The sequence below is a fragment of the Arvicanthis niloticus genome, chromosome 2 (genome assembly GCF_011762505.2).
Source record: "Arvicanthis niloticus isolate mArvNil1 chromosome 2, mArvNil1.pat.X, whole genome shotgun sequence".
In the NCBI taxonomy this organism is placed as follows: domain Eukaryota; kingdom Metazoa; phylum Chordata; class Mammalia; order Rodentia; family Muridae; genus Arvicanthis; species Arvicanthis niloticus.
This window is the reverse complement of record NC_047659.1, coordinates 52,250,292-52,274,946: the sequence shown is the minus strand read 5'-3', so window position 1 is coordinate 52,274,946 and position 24,655 is coordinate 52,250,292. Positions and strand designations below refer to the sequence as shown.

At 43.9% G+C, this 24,655-nt stretch overlaps 1 protein-coding gene across 1 annotated transcript in view; it reads left to right on the top strand.

The window, feature by feature from the left end:
- The window catches only part of Ttn (titin), a 269,037-nt gene that overhangs the window by 212,817 nt on the left and 31,565 nt on the right, over nt 1–24,655 (top strand). Inside the window, exons 261-274 of the mRNA XM_076928942.1 lie at nt 127–414; nt 858–1,154; nt 1,246–1,548; nt 1,646–1,951; nt 2,868–3,155; nt 3,259–3,549; nt 3,636–3,923; nt 4,075–4,662; nt 4,752–4,856; nt 5,322–5,519; nt 5,610–5,906; nt 5,993–6,580; nt 6,682–6,984; nt 7,099–24,204. Coding sequence (XP_076785057.1) covers nt 127–414; nt 858–1,154; nt 1,246–1,548; nt 1,646–1,951; nt 2,868–3,155; nt 3,259–3,549; nt 3,636–3,923; nt 4,075–4,662; nt 4,752–4,856; nt 5,322–5,519; nt 5,610–5,906; nt 5,993–6,580; nt 6,682–6,984; nt 7,099–24,204 — 21,246 coding nt within the window. The remainder of the gene's footprint in view (nt 1–126; nt 415–857; nt 1,155–1,245; nt 1,549–1,645; nt 1,952–2,867; nt 3,156–3,258; nt 3,550–3,635; nt 3,924–4,074; nt 4,663–4,751; nt 4,857–5,321; nt 5,520–5,609; nt 5,907–5,992; nt 6,581–6,681; nt 6,985–7,098; nt 24,205–24,655) is intronic.

Genomic DNA, 24,655 nt, shown 5'->3' with positions numbered 1-24,655 from the left:
AGTTCATAATTAATAACAAGATAAAAATCTCACTTATAAAAGAAATATGAATTTATCATAATACTCAGTAATAATTGCACAATAGAGTTTTGATACATTAATACCTTCAATCTTCTTTCTTTCCAGTTCCTCCTAGGATAGAACTCAGTGTTGAGATGAAATCTTTGCTTACCGTGAAAGCTGGGACTAATGTCTGCTTGGATGCTACTGTCTTTGGTAAACCGATGCCAACAGTTTCTTGGAAGAAAGATAACACACCCATAAAACAAGCCGAAGGCATAAAGATGGCAATGAAGCGGAACTTGTGTACCTTGGAGCTGTTCAGTGTGAACCGGAAGGACTCGGGAGACTATACCATTACTGCCGAAAATTCCAGTGGTTCCAAATCAGCCACCATTAAGCTGAAAGTACTAGGTAATTAAAGCACTTGATTACAGTCCCATGCTTCACTTAGTGTGAAGTGCTGTAAATAAGTTTACAAGCTGTACAGGCAATGAACTCCTGTAAATCCAATATCTAGGAGGAATCAGGAGCATCAGGAATTCAAGGTTATATTTTGCTACTCAGGGAGTTCTGAGCCTGCCTGTTCTACATGATACCCTGTCTCAAGCACAGTAACAATAAACAAAGTATTTCTTAAGAATAAAATTAATAGAATTACAGAATATTGTTTTTGATCTCTAAAGAGTATTAGTGACCACATATTCCAGCTACATAGGATTCTGAGAAGTCAGGTGACTTCTAGAGTCACACAGGAGTTGATGGCAATATTGAGTATAGCCTACTCTCTAGCCCTCTTCTCTATTTTCCGTCCCCTTTTTAGTAAAGTGCTCTGCTCTTCTTCTCCGTTCTTTCAGATAAACCAGGTCCTCCAGCATCTGTCAAGATCAACAAGATGTATGCAGATCGTGCAATGCTGTCCTGGGAACCTCCTCTCGAGGATGGAGGCTCAGAAATCACCAACTACATCATTGACAAGCGTGAAACAAGCAGGCCCAACTGGGCTCAGGTCTCTGCTACTGTGCCCATCACCAGCTGCACTGTGGAGAAACTAATAGAGGGCCATGAATACCAGTTCCGTATCTGTGCAGAAAACAAATATGGAGTTGGCGACCCCATCCTCACTGAGCCAGCAATTGCCAAAAATCCATATGGTAAGTAAGGACATTGTCCAGCAGTTGGCTCCTCACTTTTTAAATACTATCTTTTCGCTTAGAAGATCAACTTATCATTCCATCTCTACAGACCCACCTGGACGCTGTGACCCTCCTGTCATTAGCAACATCACTAAAGATCACATGACTGTCAGCTGGAAAGCCCCAGCAGATGATGGTGGTTCACCTATCACTGGATACTTGGTTGAAAAGCGGGAAACTCAAACAGTTAACTGGACTAAAGTCAACAGAAAACCTGTTATAGAAAGGACGTTAAAAGCAACAGGTCTCCAGGAAGGCACTGAGTATGAATTCCGTGTTACCGCTATAAATAAAGCTGGACCTGGCAAACCCAGCGATGCATCCAAAGCTGTGTATGCTCAAGACCCACTGTGTAAGTGTACCTGAGAGAGTGCCATACTGTGTATTCAGCATTAAACAGCCGGAAAGGAAGTTTTCCGCTAATCCTCTCTGCTGTCATTTATCCTCAGATCCTCCTGGCCCGCCAGCTTTCCCTAAAGTCTATGATACCACCCGTAGTTCTGTGAGTCTATCATGGGGCAAGCCGGCCTATGATGGTGGTAGCCCTATCATCGGTTATCTTGTGGAAGTAAAGCGAGCTGATTCTGATCACTGGGTGAGGTGCAATTTACCAGAGAAGCTACAGAAAACCCGCTTTGAGGTGACTGGCCTGATGGAAAATACAGAATATCAGTTCCGGGTGTATGCCGTTAATAAGATCGGGTACAGCGACCCAAGTGACGTGCCAGATAAACACTGTCCCAAGGACATCCTAAGTAAGTACCACTAAAAGATAGAAATGAGACATTCTTTCCATCACATCCTAAGGAGAGTTCTAATCAACTCCTATGCACACACAGCTACAAGTTCCAGGAGTACAGGTTAGGAGGAATAGGTGGTACTTTACGTTTTTTAGCAGGCCAAATGGAATGAAGGTCATAGGTGGTTTTCAAAGGAATATGGAATTTTACTCTAAGAATAAAGAGGGTTTTATTTTAAAGTTACAACCTATGTATTCTCCATTTGTTATTTACTCATCCAACAAACCCTTCAATAAGCATGCAACGAGGAGGCTCTTGTAAGTTCTCTTATTTCTTCTACTTGTTTCATCTCTATAACGCCTTCCCACCTTTAAATTTTTTCATAGCAGTATATTTTATGTATTACGTAGGTTTCTTCCTACAATGAAATAAATGGAGTGATGTATATGCAGGGTGCCTTCAGTGAATGGAAAAAAAATCAAGGCCAGCATTCTTTCAACACAGAGTATTAGACATGCAAGGTTCATGTGAAGAGGACTACAGGTCCTCTAAGGAATATTTGGTTGTGTCAAAGGTTCATTGAAAAATGAAAATATCTTGGGGGCTAGAGAGCTAGCTCAGTGGTTAAGAGAACATTTGGGTCCCAGCATTCACTTCAAGTGGCTTACAAGTGCCTGTGACTTCATCTCCAGGAACTCTAGTGTCCATTCTGGCTTCCATGAATTCTGCATTCACATATTCAAACATACACAAAAACACATATCTAAAAATAAAATAAACTTAACAGAGTATCAAATTATTAAGAATGTTTTAAAAAAACAAAAAATCAGTTTTACAAAGTAAATGCATTTTAGAAACCATAAGGACAGTCTTTAAAAATATATGTGATGCTTACATTTTTCTGACTTTTCTTTACTCCCAAATTACATAGTTCCACCTGAGGGAGAACTTGATGCTGAGCTAAGGAAAACACTTATTTTACGTGCTGGAGTTACAATGAGACTCTATGTGCCAGTAAAAGGACGCCCGCCTCCAAAGATTACTTGGTCTAAACCGAATGTCAATCTAAGAGAAAGGATTGGCCTGGACATAAAGTCAACAGACTTTGACACCTTCTTGCGCTGTGAAAATGTGAACAAATATGATGCAGGAAAGTACATCTTAACTTTGGAGAACAGCTGTGGCAAAAAGGAGTACACTATTGTAGTGAAAGTGCTTGGTAAGTCTATTGAAGGAAAGAATCATGTGTGTTTGAAACCATAGTTCATATATCTTTTAATGTGTTTGTAATCATTTCTTATTTAACCTCTAATTGTATTCAGACACTCCTGGACCACCTGTCAATGTGACTGTTAAAGAAATATCCAAGGACTCTGCATATATTACCTGGGATCCTCCTATTATTGATGGTGGGAGCCCCATCATAAACTATGTGGTTGAAAAACGGGATGCAGAGAGGAAGTCCTGGTCGACGGTGACAACTGAGTGTTCAAAAACAAGCTTCAGAGTCTCTAACTTGGAGGAGGGGAAATCCTACTTCTTCAGAGTGTTTGCTGAAAACGAGTATGGCATCGGGGATCCGGGTGAGACACGTGATGCCGTCAAAGCTTCTGGTAAGCAGTGAACTAGGACCAATCACATTGAACTATAGCCCACCTTGGTTGCCTAGGGCTTAGACTCATCTCTTCTCCTCTTTCAGAAACCCCCGGGCCTGTGGTCGACCTGAAAGTGCTGGCTGTAACTAAGTCATCTTGTACCATCGGCTGGAAAAAGCCTCGCAGTGATGGCGGAAGCAGAATCATTGGCTATGTGGTAGATTTCCTGACAGAAGAAAATAAGTGGCAACGGGTCATGAAATCATTGAGCCTACAGTACTCCACAAAAGATCTGAAGGAGGGGAAGGAGTACACCTTCAGAGTGAGTGCAGAGAACGAAAATGGAGAAGGAACCCCAAGTGAAATCATGGTTGTGGCCAAGGACGATGTTGGTAAGCATTTCTCTAAGATCTTCACTTTCTCCTGTTTGTCATCAGAAGTGTCTGCCAGAACCCCAACACACTGGCTTATCTGAGGTGACTTTCTAATCTCAATAATTTCAATACAAATAATTTGTCTCTACATTTTTTTTATTTTTAATAGTGGCTCCCGATCTTGACTTAAAGGATCTACCTGATTTGTGCTACTTGGCTAAAGAAAACAGCAACTTCCGTCTCAAGATCCCCATAAAAGGCAAACCAGCACCGTCCGTGTCTTGGAAGAAGGGGGAGGATCCTCTAGCAATGGACACAAGAGTCAGTGTCGAGTCAACTGCAGTTAATACAACCCTTGTAGTATATGACTGCCAAAAATCCGATGCTGGAAAATACACAATCACACTCAAGAATGTTGCTGGAACCAAGGAAGGAACTCTGTCTATAAAGGTTGTTGGCAAGCCTGGCATCCCCACTGGACCAATCAAATTTGATGAAGTCACAGCAGAAGCCATGACCTTGAAGTGGGGTCCTCCAAAGGATGATGGTGGTTCTGAAATCACCAACTATGTACTAGAGAAGAGAGATTCCGTGAATAACAAGTGGGTGACATGTGCTTCAGCTGTCCAGAAAACCACCTTTAGAGTAACCAGACTTCATGAGGGCATAGAATACACCTTCAGGGTCAGTGCTGAAAATAAATATGGTGTAGGAGAAGGCCTGAAGTCAGAGCCAATTGTTGCCAAGCATCCATTTGGTAAGTGTGTTAAAGTTTTTTTAAAAAAGCAAAATATGGCTTTGTGGAGGCTCCTTCTTCTAAATCTTACATTTTCTGCCTTTCTCTAGATGTGCCTGATGCTCCCCCACCTCCCAATATTGTGGATGTCAGACATGATTCAGTATCTCTAACATGGACTGACCCCAAAAAGACTGGTGGCTCACCAATTACAGGTATTTAATTTACTCTTATCCTTGGAGTTTTATATCACTGTTTCTTAGAGATATTTTGTTTATATACAATTAATATTTAACTTTATTTAAAAAGCAATATAATAATTCATAAAGTAAGTAATTTTAGAGCAAACATCTACTGTTTTCCCAAAGAGATGGTAATATATATTTATATTGCAAGAGAGAAAGTGACACCACACCCAGAAAATAAAAATATAGATAACAAGCAAAGGTTATCTTTTCAATATATCTGCAAATAACTAACTTGGGTAAAAGCATGTGTTTGTGCATATATATATATATGCACAAACTGGTCTATAAATCTCTGGATATATCTATATCTTAATATAGATATATAGATATATCCAGAGATTTATAGACCAGTTTATATATCTCTGGATATATCTATATTAAGACTGGTCTATATATCTCTATCTTAATGGATATATTCATGGTCATTTGTAGGATATCATATTGAATTCAAGGAAAGAAACAGCCTCCTGTGGAAGAGAGCTAACAAGACTCCTATAAGGATGAAAGATTTCAAAGTGACAGGATTAACTGAAGGTCTTGAATATGAATTCCGAGTTATGGCTATCAATCTAGCCGGAGTAGGCAAGCCAAGCCTGCCATCAGAGCCAGTTGTGGCACTCGATCCAATCGGTAAGTCATTAATAAAGCAAAGCCTGGGGGAGTGTGCCTCATGAAGTAAACAGTGGTGGTTTGATTAATGGATTTTCTTTTCTGTTTTAGATCCTCCTGGAAAACCTGAGGTTATTAGTGTAACAAGGAATTCAGTGACTCTCATCTGGACAGAACCCAAATACGATGGTGGCCATAAGTTAACAGGGTATATAGTGGAGAAGCGGGATCTACCTTCTAAGTCTTGGATGAAAGCCAACCATATTAATGTCCCAGACTGTGCCTTTACTGTAACTGACCTTGTTGAAGGTGGAAAATATGAATTCAGAATCAGAGCAAAGAATACAGCAGGTGCTATCAGTGCTCCATCAGAGAGCACAGGAACCATTATTTGCAAGGATGAATACGGTATGTGACGCTTACATTTTTCCCAAATCAAAAGGCAGAAAATTAAACCTCCTCCATTTTCTGATGAATTTTTTTTTCTTTTGCAGAGGCACCAACCATTGTCCTCGACCCCACCATTAAAGATGGGCTAACAGTCAAGGCAGGGGAGAGCATTGTTTTAAGTGCCATTAGCATTCTTGGCAAACCCCTTCCAAAGTCAAGTTGGTCCAAGGCAGGAAAAGATATCAGACCATCAGACATAGCTCAAATAACTTCAACCCCAACATCTTCTATGCTGACAGTTAAGTATGCCACAAGAAAGGATGCTGGGGAGTACACCATCACTGCTACCAATCCTTTTGGCACAAAGGAGGAACATGTGAAGGTATCAGTCCTTGATGTACCTGGTCCCCCAGGTCCCATTGAAATCAGTAATGTTTCTGCTGAAAAAGCAACACTTACTTGGACACCTCCCTTAGAAGATGGGGGCTCACCAATTAAAGCTTATGTTCTGGAGAAGAGAGAAACCAGTCGGCTTTTGTGGACAGTAGTTTCTGAAGATATTCAGGCTTGCAGGCATGTGGCAACCAAACTTATCCAAGGAAATGAATACCTCTTCCGTGTATCAGCAGTAAACCATTACGGCAAAGGAGAAGCTGTTCAGTCTGAGCCTGTCAAAATGGTGGACAGATTTGGTATGTAGAGCATATCATAGATGTGGTGGCGATTACCATGAAAACATTCGCAGCACAGGTCAGTAAATCAGGAATTTACCACAAATCTGCTTCTTTTGTAGGTCCCCCTGGCCCTCCTGGAAAACCAGAGATCTCAAACGTCACCAAGAACACTGCCACTGTCAGCTGGAAGAGGCCAACTGATGATGGTGGCAGCGAGATCACAGGATATCATGTAGAAAGGAGAGAAAAGAAAGGCCTGCGGTGGGTGAGAGCAACCAAAACACCCGTTTCCGATCTCAGGTGCAAAGTAGCCGGACTGCAAGAAGGAAATACTTACGAATTCCGTGTCAGTGCAGAAAACAGAGCAGGGATTGGTCCACCCAGTGACGCCTCGAATCCTGTTCTGATGAAGGACGTTGCATGTTAGTACCTATGATCTTCTCCAATGCTGCTCATTTGAGCCTTCTGATATTTTATATAAAGTACCCCAATGCAAAACCCCTAAATATGTTTTTATCTTTGTTTCTTTTGTTCAGATCCTCCAGGACCACCTTCAAATGCACATGTCACTGATACCACCAAGAAATCGGCTTCTTTAGCATGGGGCAAGCCTCATTATGACGGTGGGCTTGAAATCACTGGCTACGTGGTAGAGCATCAAAAAGTTGGAGATGATACCTGGATAAAAGATACAACAGGAACAGCCCTCAGAATCACTCAGTTTGTGGTTCCTGATCTTCAGACTAAGGAAAAATACAATTTTAGAATTAGTGCCTTCAATGATGCAGGTGTGGGGGAACCAGCAGTGATTCCAGATGTTGAGATTGTAGAGAAGGAAGTGGCTCCTGATTTTGAGCTAGATGCTGAGCTGCGAAGAACACTTGTGGTTAGGGCAGGGCTCAGTATTAGGATTTTTGTCCCAATTAAAGGTCGTCCTGCACCTGAAGTGACATGGACCAAAGATAATATCAACCTGAAGCACAGAGCCAACATTGAAAACACAGAGTCATTTACTCTTCTTATTATCCCAGAATGTAACAGATATGACACTGGTAAATTCGTGATGACCATCGAAAACCCAGCTGGGAAGAAAAGCGGCTTCGTTAACGTCAGAGTCCTAGACACACCAGGCCCTGTCCTTAACCTAAGGCCTACAGACATCACAAAGGACAGTGTCACCCTACACTGGGACCTACCTCTGATAGATGGGGGCTCACGTATAACAAATTACATTGTGGAGAAACGTGAAGCAACCAGGAAATCATACTCCACAGTTACCACTAAGTGCCATAAATGTACATATAAAGTGACTGGCTTGACAGAAGGCTGTGAATATTTCTTTAGAGTGATGGCAGAAAATGAATATGGAATTGGTGAGCCAACAGAAACCACAGAACCTGTAAGAGCCTCTGAAGCACCATTACCCCCAGATAGCCTTAACATTATGGACATTACCAAGAACACAGTCAGCCTGGCGTGGCCCAAACCAAGACATGACGGTGGTAGCAAGATCACTGGTTATGTGATTGAAGCCCAGAGAAAGGGGTCTGACCAGTGGACCCACATCTCAACAGTGAAAGGGTTAGAATGTGTGGTGAGGAACCTAACCGAAGGAGAGGAATATACTTTCCAAGTGATGGCGGTAAACAGTGCAGGCAGAAGTGCCCCTAGAGAGAGCAGACCTGTCATTGTCAAAGAGCAGACTATGCTCCCAGAGCTGGATCTTCGTGGCATCTATCAGAAGCTAGTCATTGCCAGAGCTGGTGACAACATCAAAGTTGAAATTCCAGTACTTGGTCGACCCAAGCCCACAGTCACATGGAAAAAGGGAGACCAAATTCTCAAACAGACACAGAGAGTTAATGTTGAAAACACAGCAACTTCAACCATCTTAAATATCAATGAGTGTGTCAGAAGCGACAGTGGACCCTATCCATTAACAGCAAAGAACACTGTCGGAGAGGTGGGTGATGTCATAACTATTCAAGTCCATGATATCCCAGGACCACCTACAGGACCAATCAAATTCGATGAAGTTTCCTCTGACTTTGTAACCTTCTCTTGGGAGCCTCCTGAGAATGATGGAGGTGTGCCGATAAGCAACTATGTAGTAGAAATGCGACAGACAGACAGTACTACATGGGTGGAATTAGCAACAACTGTTATACGCACTACCTACAAAGCAACTCGTCTGACTACAGGAGTGGAGTATCAATTCCGTGTAAAGGCTCAAAACAGATATGGAGTTGGACCTGGCATTACATCTGCATCTGTAGTTGCTAACTATCCATTTAAGGTGCCCGGGCCTCCTGGTACCCCTCAGGTTACCGCAGTCACCAAAGACTCCATGACAATCAGCTGGCACGAACCACTTTCTGATGGTGGAAGCCCCATTTTAGGATATCACGTTGAAAGGAAAGAACGGAATGGCATCCTCTGGCAGACTGTGAGCAAAGCATTAGTCCCAGGCAACATTTTCAAATCAACTGGACTTACCGATGGCATTGCTTATGAATTCCGAGTAATTGCTGAAAACATGGCAGGCAAGAGTAAGCCAAGCAAGCCATCTGAACCAATGTTTGCTCTGGATCCCATTGACCCACCTGGGAAACCAGTACCTCTGAATATTACAAGACACACAGTGGCACTGAAATGGGCTAAGCCTGAATATACCGGAGGCTTTAAAATTACTAGTTATGTGGTTGAAAAGAGGGACCTTCCTAACGGACGATGGCTGAAGGCCAACTTCAGCAACATCTTGGAGAACGAGTTTACAGTCAGTGGCCTAACTGAAGATGCTGCATATGAGTTCCGTGTGATTGCCAAAAATGCTGCCGGTGCCATCAGCCCACCATCTGAGCCATCAGATGCCATCACATGCAGGGATGACCTCGAGGCACCAAGAATAATGGTGGATGTTAAATTTAAGGATACCATCACGTTAAAAGCTGGCGAAGCATTCAAGCTGGAAGCTGATGTTTCAGGTCGCCCACCTCCAACAATGGAATGGGCTAAAGATGGAAAGGAGCTTGAAGGCACAGGGAAATTAGAAATAAAAATTGCCGACTTCTCCACTCATCTGATAAACAAGGACTCCTCAAGAACGGACAGTGGGGCTTACATCCTGACAGCAACCAATCCTGGTGGCTTTGCCAAACACATTTTCAATGTCAAAGTTCTTGATAGACCGGGCCCACCTGAGGGACCTTTGGCTGTGTCTGATGTGACATCAGAGAAGTGTGTGTTGTCATGGTTGCCTCCACTGGATGATGGAGGTGCCAAAATTGATCATTACATCGTACAGAAACGTGAAACCAGCAGGTTGGCGTGGACAAATGTTGCCACAGAAGTCCAAGTAACAAAGCTGAAAGTCACTAAGCTCCTAAAAGGCAATGAATACATATTCCGTGTCATGGCAGTAAATAAATATGGGGTTGGAGAGCCACTTGAATCAGAGCCTGTGCTTGCAGTGGATCCATATGGACCACCTGATCCACCCAAGAACCCTGAAGTTACATCTATCACCAAAGACTCCATGGTTGTCTGCTGGGGGCATCCTGACTCTGATGGTGGAAGTGAAATCATCAACTACATTGTGGAGCGGCGTGATAAAGCTGGCCAGCGCTGGGTAAAATGCAACAAAAAAGCTCTTACTGACTTAAGATTTAAAGTATCTGGGCTGACAGAAGGACATGAATATGAATTCAGAGTTATGGCAGAAAATGCAGCTGGAATCAGTGCTCCAAGTGCTACTAGCCCATTTTATAAAGCTTGCGACACTGTGTTTAAACCTGGTCCACCGGGTAACCCACGTGTCCTTGATACAAGCAGGTCATCCATTTCAATTGCGTGGAATAAACCTATCTATGATGGAGGCTCAGAAATCACTGGGTATATGGTTGAGATTGCCCTGCCTGAGGAAGATGAATGGCAGGTTGTCACACCACCAGCTGGGCTCAAGGCAACTTCCTATACCATCACCAACCTCATAGAGAATCAAGAATATAAAATCCGCATCTATGCCATGAATTCTGAAGGGCTTGGGGAACCTGCCCTTGTTCCTGGAACTCCAAAGGCAGAAGAAAGAATGCTGCCTCCCGAGATAGAACTGGATGCTGACTTACGCAAAGTTGTTACTATAAGAGCCTGCTGCACCTTGAGACTCTTTGTTCCCATCAAAGGGAGACCAGCACCTGAGGTCAAGTGGACCCGAGAACATGGAGAATCTTTGGACAAGGCTAGCATTGAATCCACAAGCTCTTATACCCTGCTTGTTGTTGGAAATGTTAACAGATTTGACAGTGGCAAGTACATACTAACTGTAGAAAACAGCTCAGGCAGCAAGTCTGCATTTGTCAATGTTAGAGTACTAGATACACCAGGTCCTCCACAGAACCTAAAGATAAAGGAGGTCACAAAGACATCTGTCACATTGACGTGGGAGCCTCCTCTCCTGGATGGAGGCTCAAAAATAAAGAACTATATTGTTGAAAAGCGAGAATCCACAAGAAAGGCCTATTCAACTGTGGCAACAAATTGCCACAAGACTTCCTGGAAGGTAGACCAGCTTCAAGAAGGCTGCAGTTACTATTTCCGGGTCCTTGCTGAAAATGAATATGGCATCGGACTGCCCGCTGAGACGGCGGAGTCTGTGAAGGCATCAGAAAGACCTCTTCCTCCAGGGAAAATAACCTTGATGGATGTCACAAGAAACAGCGTGTCTCTCTCTTGGGAGAAGCCAGAACATGATGGAGGCAGCCGAATTCTAGGCTACATTGTAGAGATGCAGAGCAAAGGCAGTGACAAATGGGCCACATGTGCCACAGTGAAAGTCACAGAAGCCACCATCACCGGGCTGATCCAGGGTGAGGAATACTCTTTCCGTGTTTCAGCTCAGAATGAAAAGGGCATCAGTGACCCCAGACAACTGAGTGTGCCGGTAATTGCTAAGGACCTTGTTATCCCACCAGCCTTCAAACTCCTCTTCAATACATTCACTGTACTGGCAGGTGAAGACCTGAAAATCGATGTACCATTCATTGGGCGCCCTACACCAGCTGTCACCTGGCATAAAGATGATATACCGCTGAAGCAAACAACTAGAGTAAATGCAGAGAGCACAGAGAACAATTCTCTACTGACAATAAAGGAAGCCTGCCGAGAAGATGTTGGACATTACATGGTTAAGCTGACTAACTCAGCAGGTGAAGCCACAGAAACCCTTAATGTTATTGTTCTTGACAAGCCAGGGCCTCCAACTGGACCAGTTAAAATGGATGAAGTGACAGCAGACAGTATTACTCTTTCCTGGGAACCACCAAAGTATGATGGCGGGAGCTCTATCAATAATTACATTGTAGAGAAACGGGACACGTCCACAACCACCTGGCAAATCGTGTCAGCTACAGTTGCAAGAACAACCATAAAGGCCTGCAGACTAAAGACTGGTTGTGAGTATCAGTTCAGAATCGCGGCAGAAAACAGATATGGGAAGAGTACCTACCTCAATTCAGAGCCTGTTATTGCCCAGTACCCATTCAAAGTGCCAGGTCCACCTGGTACACCATTCGTCACGCTTGCCTCCAAAGACAGCATGGAGGTACAATGGCATGAGCCAGTCAGTGATGGTGGGAGCAGAGTCATTGGCTACCATCTAGAACGCAAGGAAAGAAATAGCATCCTCTGGGTCAAGCTGAATAAAACGCCTATTCCTCAAACCAAGTTCAAGACAACTGGCCTTGAAGAAGGCATTGAATATGAATTCAGAGTGTCTGCAGAGAACATTGTAGGCATCGGCAAGCCAAGTAAGCCATCAGAATGTTATGCTGCTCATGATCCATGTGATCCACCAGGTCGGCCAGAGGCAATCATTGTCACAAGGAACTCTGTGACTCTTCAGTGGAAGAAACCCACCTACGATGGTGGAAGCAAGATCACTGGTTATGTCGTTGAGAAGAAAGAATTGCCTGATGGCCGCTGGATGAAAGCCAGTTTTACAAATATCATTGACACCCAGTTTGAGGTAACTGGCCTAATTGAAGATCATAGATATGAGTTCCGAGTCATTGCTCGAAATGCTGCAGGAGTGTTCAGTGAGCCCTCAGAAAGCACTGGGGCAATAACAGCAAGAGATGAGGTAGAACCACCCAGAATAAGCATGGACCCCAAATACAAGGACACAGTTGTGGTTCAGGCTGGTGAGTCATTCAAGATCGATGCAGATATATATGGCAAACCAATACCAACCACTCTGTGGGTAAAGGGTGACCAGGAGCTTTCAAGCACAGCTCGGTTAGAAATTAAAAGCACTGATTTTGCCACCAGTCTCAGTGTCAAAGATGCAGTACGTGTGGACAGTGGCAATTATATTCTGAAGGCCAAAAATGTTGCAGGGGAAAAATCAGTTACTGTCAATGTCAAAGTTCTTGATAGACCAGGGCCACCTGAGGGACCTGTTGCTATATCAGGGGTAACAGCTGAAAAATGTATGTTAGCTTGGAAACCCCCACTTCAGGATGGTGGAAGCGATATCACAAACTACATTGTGGAAAGGCGAGAAACCAGCCGCCTCGTCTGGACTCTAGTTGATGCCAATGTGCAAACTCTCAGCTGTAAAGTTATGAAGCTTCTTGAAGGCAATGAATATATTTTCCGTATAATGGCTGTGAACAAATACGGTGTTGGTGAACCTCTTGAATCTGAGCCATTGATTGCCAAGAATCCATTTGTAGTCCCAGATGCACCCAAAGCTCCAGAAATTACAGCTGTGACCAAAGACTCGATGATTGTCGTATGGGAAAGGCCGGCATCTGATGGTGGCAGTGAGATTCTAGGATATGTTCTAGAAAAACGGGACAAAGAAGGCATAAGATGGACAAGATGCCACAAGCGACTAATCGGAGAGCTGCGCCTGAGAGTGACTGGACTCTTAGAAAATCACAATTATGAATTCAGAGTCTCTGCTGAAAATGCTGCTGGACTTAGTGAACCAAGCCCCCCTTCTGCTTACCAAAAGGCTTGTGACCCCATTTATAAACCAGGCCCTCCAAACAACCCCAAAGTCATGGATGTCACCAGGTCATCAGTTTTCCTTTCTTGGAGCAAACCTATCTATGATGGTGGCTGTGAAATCCAAGGATACATCGTAGAAAAATGTGACGTGAGTGTTGGTGAATGGACAATGTGTACACCACCAACTGGAATCAATAAGACAAATCTAGAAGTTGAGAAGTTGTTGGAAAAGCATGAATATAACTTCCGGATCTGTGCTATTAATAAGGCTGGAGTAGGGGAGCATGCTGATGTCCCTGGGCCTGTAATGGTTGAAGAAAAACTTGAAGCACCAGATATAGATCTTGACCTTGAGCTAAGGAAAGTTATTAATATAAGGGCAGGTGGTTCCTTAAGGTTGTTTGTCCCGATAAAAGGCCGTCCTACCCCAGAAGTTAAGTGGGGGAAGGTAGATGGTGAAATCCGGGACGCGGCTATAATTGATGTCACTAGCAGCTTCACATCTCTTGTTCTTGACAATGTCAATCGATATGATAGTGGAAAATACACTCTCACGTTAGAAAACAGCAGTGGAACGAAATCTGCCTTTGTAACCGTGAGGGTCCTGGACACACCAAGCCCACCTATTAACCTAAAAGTCACAGAAATCACCAAGGACTCAGTATCAATTACATGGGAACCTCCTTTGTTGGATGGAGGATCAAAAATTAAAAATTACATCGTTGAGAAACGAGAAGCCACAAGAAAATCATATGCTGCAGTTGTAACAAACTGCCATAAGAACTCTTGGAAAATTGATCAGCTCCAAGAAGGTTGCAGTTACTACTTCAGGGTTACTGCTGAGAACGAATATGGCATTGGCCTGCCCGCCCGCACTGCAGATCCAATCAAGGTTGCAGAAGTCCCACAACCTCCAGGGAAAATAACTGTGGATGATGTGACCAGAAACAGTGTCTCTCTGAGTTGGACAAAGCCTGAACATGATGGTGGCAGTAAAATCATTCAGTATATCGTAGAAATGCAAGCTAAAAACACTGATAAGTGGTCAGAGTGTGCTAGGGTGAAGTCCCTTGAAGCAGTTATTACCAATCTAACTCAGGGAGAAGAATACCTTTTTAGAGTCATTGCTGTAAATGAAAAAGGAAGAAGTGACCCCAGATCCCTTGCAGTTCCAATCATTGCCAAAGATCTGGTCATCGAGCCAGATGTAAGACCAGCATTCAGCAGTTACAGCATACAGGTTGGCCAAGATTTGAAAATAGAAGTGCCAATTTCTGGACGTCCTAAGCCAAGCATTTCCTGGACTAAGGATGGGGTGCCACTGAAGCAGACCACAAGAATCAATGTTACTGATTCCCTCGACCTCACCACACTCAGCATTAAAGAAGCTCATAAGGATGATGGTGGACAGTATGGAATCACAGTTGCCAATGTTGTGGGTCAGAAAACAGCAGCTATTGAAATCATAACTCTAGATAAACCTGATCCTCCAAAGGGGCCTGTTAAATTTGATGAGGTCAGTGCTGAGAGTATCACATTATCCTGGAACCCTCCCTTATACACAGGGGGCTGCCAAATTACCAACTACATTGTCCAGAAAAGAGATACAACCACCACAGTATGGGATGTTGTGTCTGCTACTGTTGCCAGAACTACACTCAAAGTAACCAAACTGAAAACGGGTACAGAATACCAATTCAGAATATTTGCCGAAAACCGATATGGACAAAGCTTTGCTCTGGAGTCTGAACCAATTGTAGCTCAATATCCCTACAAAGAACCAGGCCCTCCAGGAACACCATTTGTCACAGCCATCTCCAAAGATTCTATGGTTGTACAGTGGCATGAACCAATCAATAATGGTGGAAGCCCAGTCATAGGTTACCACCTTGAGAGAAAGGAAAGGAATAGTATTTTGTGGACAAAAGTCAACAAAACCATTATTCATGACACCCAGTTTAAAGCAATGAACCTTGAAGAAGGCATTGAGTATGAATTTAGAGTTTATGCTGAAAATATTGTGGGGGTAGGCAAGGCAAGCAAGAATTCTGAATGCTATGTAGCCAGAGACCCCTGTGACCCACCAGGAACCCCAGAAGCAATAATAGTTAAGAGAAATGAAATCACTTTACAGTGGACCAAGCCTGTGTACGATGGTGGTAGCATGATTACAGGTTACATCGTAGAGAAACGTGATTTACCAGAGGGTCGCTGGATGAAAGCCAGTTTCACAAATGTCATTGAAACTCAATTCACTGTGTCAGGTCTTACTGAAGATCAAAGATATGAATTCAGAGTCATTGCAAAGAATGCAGCTGGGGCAATAAGTAAACCCTCTGACAGTACTGGACCAATAACTGCCAAGGATGAAGTGGAACTCCCACGAATTTCTATGGATCCAAAATTCAGAGACACAATAGTGGTAAATGCTGGAGAAACATTCAGACTTGAGGCCGATGTCCATGGAAAGCCCCTACCCACCATTGAGTGGTTAAGAGGAGACAAGGAAATTGAAGAATCTGCCAGATGTGAAATAAAGAACACAGATTTCAAAGCTTTACTTATTGTAAAAGATGCCATTCGAATTGATGGTGGACAATATATTTTGAGAGCCTCAAATGTTGCTGGTTCTAAGTCATTCCCTGTAAATGTGAAAGTACTAGACAGACCAGGACCACCAGAAGGGCCAGTTCAGGTTACTGGAGTCACATCTGAAAAGTGCACTTTGGCATGGTCTCCACCACTTCAAGATGGTGGCAGTGACATTTCTCACTACGTTGTGGAAAAGCGAGAAACCAGTCGACTGGCATGGACTGTGGTTGCTGCAGAAGTTGTGACTAATTCTCTAAAAGTTACCAAGCTCTTAGAAGGGAATGAATATATTTTCCGAATAATGGCTGTCAACAAGTATGGTGTTGGAGAACCTTTGGAATCTGCACCAGTACTCATGAAAAATCCATTTGTGCTTCCTGGACCACCAAAGAGTTTGGAAGTCACAAACATTGCCAAAGACTCCATGACAGTCTGCTGGAATCGGCCAGACAGTGATGGTGGAAGTGAGATCATTGGTTACATTGTGGAGAAGAGAGACAGGAGTGGCATTCGGTGGATAAAGTGTAACAAGCGCCGCATTACAGATTTGCGGCTCAGGGTAACAGGATTAACAGAAGACCACGAATATGAATTCAGAGTCTCTGCAGAAAATGCCGCTGGAGTTGGAGAACCAAGTCCAGCTACTGTTTACTATAAGGCATGTGATCCTGTGTTCAAACCTGGCCCACCCACCAATGCGCACATTGTAGACACCACTAAAAACTCAATTACACTGGCCTGGGGCAAACCTATCTACGACGGTGGCAGTGAGATCCTGGGCTATGTGGTAGAAATCTGTAAAGCAGATGAAGAAGAATGGCAAATAGTTACTCCACAGACTGGCCTGAGAGTCACTCGATTTGAAATTTCCAAACTCATCGAGCACCAAGAATATAAAATACGAGTTTGTGCCCTCAACAAAGTTGGCTTAGGTGAGGCCGCATCAGTTCCTGGTACTGTGAAACCAGAAGATAAACTGGAGGCACCTGAACTTGACCTTGACTCTGAGTTAAGGAAAGGGATTGTTGTCAGAGCTGGTGGATCTGCCAGAATCCATATTCCATTCAAAGGTCGTCCAACGCCTGAGATCACGTGGTCGAAAGAGGAAGGTGAATTCACAGATAAGGTCCAAATTGAGAAGGGAATTAACTTCACCCAACTCTCAATAGATAACTGTGACAGAAATGATGCTGGGAAATACATCCTCAAGTTGGAGAACAGCAGCGGGTCGAAGTCTGCTTTCGTAACTGTGAAAGTACTTGACACCCCGGGACCCCCGCAGAATTTGTCTGTCAAGGAAGTGAGAAAAGACTCTGTTCTTTTGGTATGGGAACCACCTATCATTGATGGTGGGGCAAAGGTCAAGAACTATGTCATTGACAAGCGTGAGTCCACCCGAAAAGCATATGCTAACGTGAGTAGTAAATGCAGTAAAACGAGCTTTAAAGTCGAGAATCTGACTGAAGGAGCCATCTACTACTTTAGAGTCATGGCTGAGAATGAATTTGGAGTTGGTGTTCCTGTAGAGACCTCCGATGCCGTCAAAGCTTCAGAACCCCCTTCCCCACCAGGAAAGGTAACACTCACCGATGTGTCCCAAACCAGTGCATCCCTTATGTGGGAGAAACCCGAACATGATGGAGGGAGCAGAATCCTGGGCTATGTTGTTGAAATGCAACCCAAAGGAACAGAAAAATGGAGTGTTGTGGCTGAATCCAAGGTCTGCAGTGCCGTTGTTAGCGGCCTGAGCTCTGGGCAAGAATATCAGTTCCGTGTCAAAGCTTACAACGAGAAAGGAAAAAGTGACCCAAGAGTGCTTGGTGTTCCTGTCATAGCCAAGGACTTGACTATCCAGCCTAGTTTTAAGCTGCCATTTAATACATACAGTGTCCAAGCAGGAGAGGATCTGAAAATAGAAATTCCAGTCATAGGCCGACCAAGACCTAAAATTTCTTGGGTCAAAGATGGTGAGCCTCTTAAACAGACCACAAGAGTAAATGTTGAAGAAACAGCTACTTCGACTATTTTACACATTAAAGAAAGCAGCAAAGATGACTTCGGAAAATACAGTGTCACAGCAACAAACAGCGCAGGCACCGCAACGGAAAACCTCAGTGTTATTGTTTTGGAAAAGCCTGGTCCTCCTGTTGGACCAGTGAAGTTTGATGAAGTTAGTGCAGACTTTGTGGTCATATCTTGGGAACCTCCCGCCTATACTGGTGGGTGCCAAATAAGCAACTACATCGTAGAGAAGCGAGATACTACCACTACCAACTGGCAGATGGTGTCAGCAACAGTTGCCAGGACAACCATTAAAATAAGCAAACTGAAAACAGGCACCGAATACCAGTTTAGGATTTTTGCTGAGAACAGGTATGGGAAAAGTGCTCCCCTGGATTCTAAGCCCGTTGTTGTACAATATCCATTTAAAGAGCCTGGACCACCTGGAACCCCTTTTGTGACATCTGTCTCCAAAGATCAAATGCTTGTGCAGTGGCACGAGCCAGTTAATGATGGAGGCAGCAAAGTTACTGGCTACCATCTCGAACAGAAGGAAAAGAATAGCATCCTGTGGGTCAAGTTGAATAAGATCCCCATCCAAGACACCAAATTCAAAACAACAGGGCTTGACGAAGGACTTGAATATGAGTTCAGGGTTTCTGCTGAGAACATTGTGGGCATCGGCAAGCCTAGCAAAGTGTCAGAGTGCTATGTTGCACGTGACCCATGTGATCCACCAGGTCGTCCTGAAGCCATTGTCATTACAAGAAACAGTGTCACGCTGAAATGGAAAAAACCTGCTTATGATGGTGGCAGCAAGATAACAGGTTATATCGTAGAAAAGAAAGATCTCCCTGATGGCCGGTGGATGAAAGCCAGCTTCACCAATGTTGTGGAAACTGAGTTTACAGTGACTGGGCTTGTAGAAGACCAACGATATGAATTTAGAGTCATTGCGAGAAATGCGGCTGACAACTTTAGTGAGCCGTCTGAAAGCAGCGGCGCCATCACTGCAAGGGATGAAATCGATGCACCAAATGCCTCGCTGGACCCTAAATATAGAGATGTCATCATTGTTCATGCAGGAGAGACCTTTGTTCTCGAAGCTGATATCCGTGGCAAACCTATACCTGACATTGTTTGGTCAAAAGATGGGAACGAACTGGAAGAAACAGCAGCTAGGATGGAGATTAAATCTACCCTGCAGAAAACCACTCTCATCGTCAAAGATTGCATCCGCACCGATGGGGGGCAGTATACCTTGAAACTCAGCAACGTCGGTGGCACCAAGACTATACCTATTACTGTGAAGGTACTGGATAGGCCAGGGCCTCCCGAAGGACCTCTGAAAGTTACTGGAGTTACAGCCGAAAAGTGTTACCTGGCATGGAACCCACCTCTGCAAGATGGTGGTGCTAGTATTTCACATTACATCATTGAAAAGAGAGAAACAAGCAGACTCTCCTGGACCCAGGTTTCAACTGAAGTACAGGCCCTCAACTACAAAGTCACTAAGTTACTTCCTGGGAATGAGTATATTTTCCGGGTTATGGCAGTGAATAAATATGGAATTGGAGAGCCCCTTGAGTCTGAACCTGTGATAGCCTGTAACCCTTACAAACTTCCAGGCCCTCCCTCAACACCTGAGGCCTCAGCAATCACCAAAGACTCTATGGTACTAACATGGACACGTCCTGTAGATGATGGAGGTGCTGAAATTGAGGGGTACATTCTTGAAAAGCGAGATAAGGAAGGCATTAGGTGGACCAAGTGCAACAAGAAAACATTAACAGACCTTCGGTTCAGGGTGACTGGCCTCACAGAAGGCCATTCCTATGAATTCAGAGTTGCTGCTGAGAATGCAGCCGGTGTTGGGGAACCGAGCGAGCCATCCGTTTTCTACCGTGCATGTGATGCCTTGTATCCGCCAGGTCCACCAAGTAACCCCAAAGTGACAGACACCTCCAGATCTTCTGTCTCCCTAGCATGGAATAAGCCAATTTACGATGGCGGTGCACCTGTTAGAGGCTATGTGATTGAGCTCAAAGAAGCTGCAGCCGACGAATGGACGACCTGTACGCCACCATCAGGATTACAAGGGAAGCAGTTCACAGTGACCAAGCTTAAGGAGAATACAGAGTACAACTTCCGCATCTGTGCTTTCAATACCGAAGGTGTAGGTGAGCCTGCAACCATACCGGGCTCTGTTGTTGCTCAGGAAAGGATGGAAGCACCAGAAATAGAGCTCGATGCTGATCTCAGAAAGGTGGTCACTCTGCGTGCAAGTGCCACTTTGCGCCTATTTGTCACTATCAAAGGCCGCCCAGAACCTGAAGTTAAATGGGAAAAGGCTGAAGGCATTCTCACGGAGAGAGCCCAGATCGAGGTGACTAGTTCATACACGATGCTGGTGATTGACAATGTGACCAGATTTGACAGTGGTAGGTACAACCTCACTCTAGAAAACAACAGTGGCTCCAAAACAGCTTTTGTCAATGTCAGAGTTCTTGACTCACCAAGTGCACCTGTGAATCTGACTGTAAGAGAGGTGAAGAAAGACTCAGTGACACTGTCGTGGGAGCCACCACTTATTGACGGTGGAGCAAAGATTACAAATTATATCGTTGAAAAGCGAGAAACTACAAGAAAAGCTTATGCTACCATTACAAACAACTGCACTAAGAACACTTTCAAAATTGAAAACCTACAAGAAGGCTGTTCTTATTACTTCCGAGTCCTGGCTTCTAATGAATATGGCATTGGTTTGCCAGCCGAAACAACAGAACCTGTCAAAGTGTCCGAACCACCACTCCCACCTGGAAGGGTAACCCTTGTAGACGTGACCCGTAATACAGCTACGATTAAGTGGGAGAAGCCAGAGAGCGATGGCGGCAGCAAGATCACTGGTTATGTCGTGGAAATGCAGACAAAGGGCAGCGAAAAGTGGAGCACATGCACACAAGTGAAGACCCTGGAGGCTACTATATCTGGCCTAACTGCAGGGGAAGAGTATGTCTTCAGGGTAGCTGCAGTTAATGAAAAAGGAAGAAGTGACCCAAGACAGCTTGGAGTGCCAGTCATTGCAAAAGACATTGAAATAAAGCCTTCTGTTGAGCTTCCTTTCAATACTTTCAACGTTAAGGCTAATGACCAACTCAAAATTGACATACCATTTAAAGGAAGACCTCAAGCTACCGTGGCCTGGAAAAAAGATGGCCAAGTTCTTAGAGAGACCACTAGGGTCAACGTATCTTCCTCAAAGACCGTAACAACACTATCTATTAAAGAAGCTTCAAGAGAAGATGTTGGAACTTATGAACTGTCTGTTTCTAATACTGCTGGATCTATAACAGTTCCTATTACTGTCATTGTCCTTGACAGGCCAGGACCTCCAGGACCCATCCGAATTGATGAAGTCAGTTGTGACAATGTGTCCATCTCTTGGAATCCCCCAGAATATGATGGTGGCTGCCAAATTAGCAACTACATTGTTGAAAAGAGAGAAACCACTTCCACAACATGGCAGGTAGTTTCACAAGCAGTGGCAAGAACATCCATTAAAATAGTCCGTTTGACAACAGGAAGTGAGTATCAGTTCCGAGTTTGTGCAGAGAATCGGTATGGAAAGAGTTCCTACAGTGAATCCTCAGCCGTGGTTGCTGAGTATCCATTCAGCCCCCCAGGGCCTCCTGGTACTCCTAAAGTTGTGCATGCCACAAAATCTACCATGGTTGTAAGCTGGCAAGTACCAGTGAATGATGGAGGGAGCCAAGTGATTGGCTATCACCTTGAATACAAAGAAAGAAGCAGCATTCTCTGGTCAAAAGCAAACAAAGTCCTCATTGCAGATACTCAGATGAAGGTCTCTGGTCTGGATGAGGGGCTGATGTATGAGTACCGTGTCTATGCTGAGAATATTGCTGGGATTGGTAAATGCAGTAAAGCGTGTGAACCAGTCCCCGCAAGAGATCCTTGTGATCCTCCTGGACAACCTGAAGTCACCAATATCACAAGAAAATCAGTGTCACTTAAGTGGTCTAAACCACGTTATGATGGTGGAGCTAAGATCACCGGATACATTGTTGAACGCAGAGAACTACCTGACGGCAGGTGGCTGAAGTGCAATTTCACTAATGTACAGGAAACATACTTTGAAGTAACTGAGCTAACTGAAGACCAGCGTTATGAATTCCGGGTTTTTGCAAGAAATGCTGCTGACTCGGTTAGTGAGCCATCTGAATCCACTGGACCTATTACAGTGAAAGACGATGTTGAGGCACCGAGAATTATGATGGATGTCAAATTCCGAGACATCATTGTTGTCAAAGCTGGAGAAGTCCTTAAGATAAACGCAGACATTGCAGGACGACCTCTGCCAGTAATTTCCTGGGCCAAAGATGGGGTAGAAATTGAAGAAAGGGCAAGAACAGAAATTGTCTCAACAGACTATAATACCACACTAACAGTTAAAGACTGTGTAAGACGAGACACTGGGCAGTATGTCCTTACACTGAAGAATGTTGCAGGAACTCGGACTATGGCAGTTAACTGTAAAGTACTTGATAAGCCTGGTCCACCAGCAGGACCACTTGAAATAAATGGCCTCACTGCTGAAAAGTGCTCCCTTTCCTGGGGACGTCCCCAGGAAGATGGCGGTGCAGATATTGATTACTATATCGTAGAAAAGCGTGAAACAAGCCGCCTTGCATGGACCATATGTGAAGCAGAGTTAAGGACAACATCTTGTAAGGTGACCAAGCTGCTTAAAGGCAATGAATATATCTTTAGAGTAACTGGTGTTAATAAATATGGTGTCGGTGAGCCCTTAGAGAGCGTGGCAGTGAAGGCACTAGATCCATTCACTACTCCTAGTCCACCCACATCTTTGGAAATTACATCTGTGACCAAAGATTCCATGACACTTTGCTGGTCAAGACCTGAGACCGATGGAGGCAGTGACATCTCTGGATACATCATTGAAAGGCGTGAGAAAAACAGCTTACGGTGGGTGCGTGTGAACAAAAAACCAGTTTATGATCTGAGAGTGAAGTCCACAGGACTCCGAGAAGGATGTGAATATGAATATCGGGTTTTTGCTGAAAACGCTGCCGGCCTAAGTCTTCCAAGTGAAACTTCTCCCTTGGTTCGAGCAGAAGACCCAGTGTTCTTGCCATCTCCTCCATCCAAACCCAAAATAGTGGACTCAGGCAAGACAACAGTCACCATCGGCTGGGTTAAACCTTTGTTTGATGGTGGGGCTCCAATAACAGGATATACTGTAGAATACAAAACGTCTGAGGAAACTGACTGGAAAGTTGCCATTCAGAGCTTCAGAGGCACAGAATATACAATGAGTGGGCTAACAACAGGAGCTGAGTATGTTTTCAGAGTGAGGTCACTCAATAAGGTTGGTGCCAGTGACCCCAGTGATAGCTCTGATCCCCAGATAGCAAAAGAAAGAGAAGAAGAACCTGTATTTGACGTTGACAGTGAGATGAGGAAGACCTTGATTGTCAAGGCTGGGTCCTCATTTACCATGACAGTTCCTTTTAGAGGAAGACCAATCCCCAATGTCTCCTGGAGTAAGCCTGACACTGACCTCCGCACAAGAGCATACATTGACTCCACAGATTCTCGTACATCACTTACTATTGAGAATGCCAACAGAAACGATTCCGGAAAATACACACTGACAATTCAGAATGTGCTGAGCGCTGCTTCTATGACTTTTGTCGTCAAAGTTTTGGATTCCCCTGGGCCTCCAGCCAATATAACTGTACGTGAAGTAACCAAGGAGACTGCTATGCTGTCCTGGAATGTTCCTGAAAATGATGGTGGAGCACCAGTGAAGAATTACCACATAGAAAAACGTGAGGCCAGCAAGAAGGCGTGGGTGTCGGTCACTAACAACTGCAACCGCCTCTCTTACAAAGTGACCAACTTACAAGAAGGAGCTATCTACTACTTCCGAGTCTCTGGGGAAAACGAATTTGGTGTTGGTGTGCCAGCTGAGACGAAGGAAGGAGTCAAAATAACAGGTACAAGAACAAAATAGATCCATAGTTTGCTAGAATAATGTGAATTGCTCTAATTAGTCATATTTCGCCTTAAAAGACTGTTGATTCACACCCCCAAAAATTTATGCCTTAGTACAAAATGAATCTCTAATAATTGACATAGCTAGAAAGTCAACATAAAGTTTGTTGGATTTAAGGAGAATTAAGTCTAACTAACTACACATACATTTAGTGTATGTGCAAAAACTATATGAAGCTTATGATAAGATTGCTTCTATTGTTCCTCCATTGTATACCCACAATGAATTTTGGACAAATTTTGTCATTTTATCTTGTTATTTGAAGCTTAATTTAAATTGGAATATTGTAACATGTGATGGCATAGCTTAGTGGAGCTCTGGCGTCTAAAAAGCCAAAGTTGTCACATAAGTAGACGCAAGTCAAAAACTACATGCATCACTTTGATTTACAA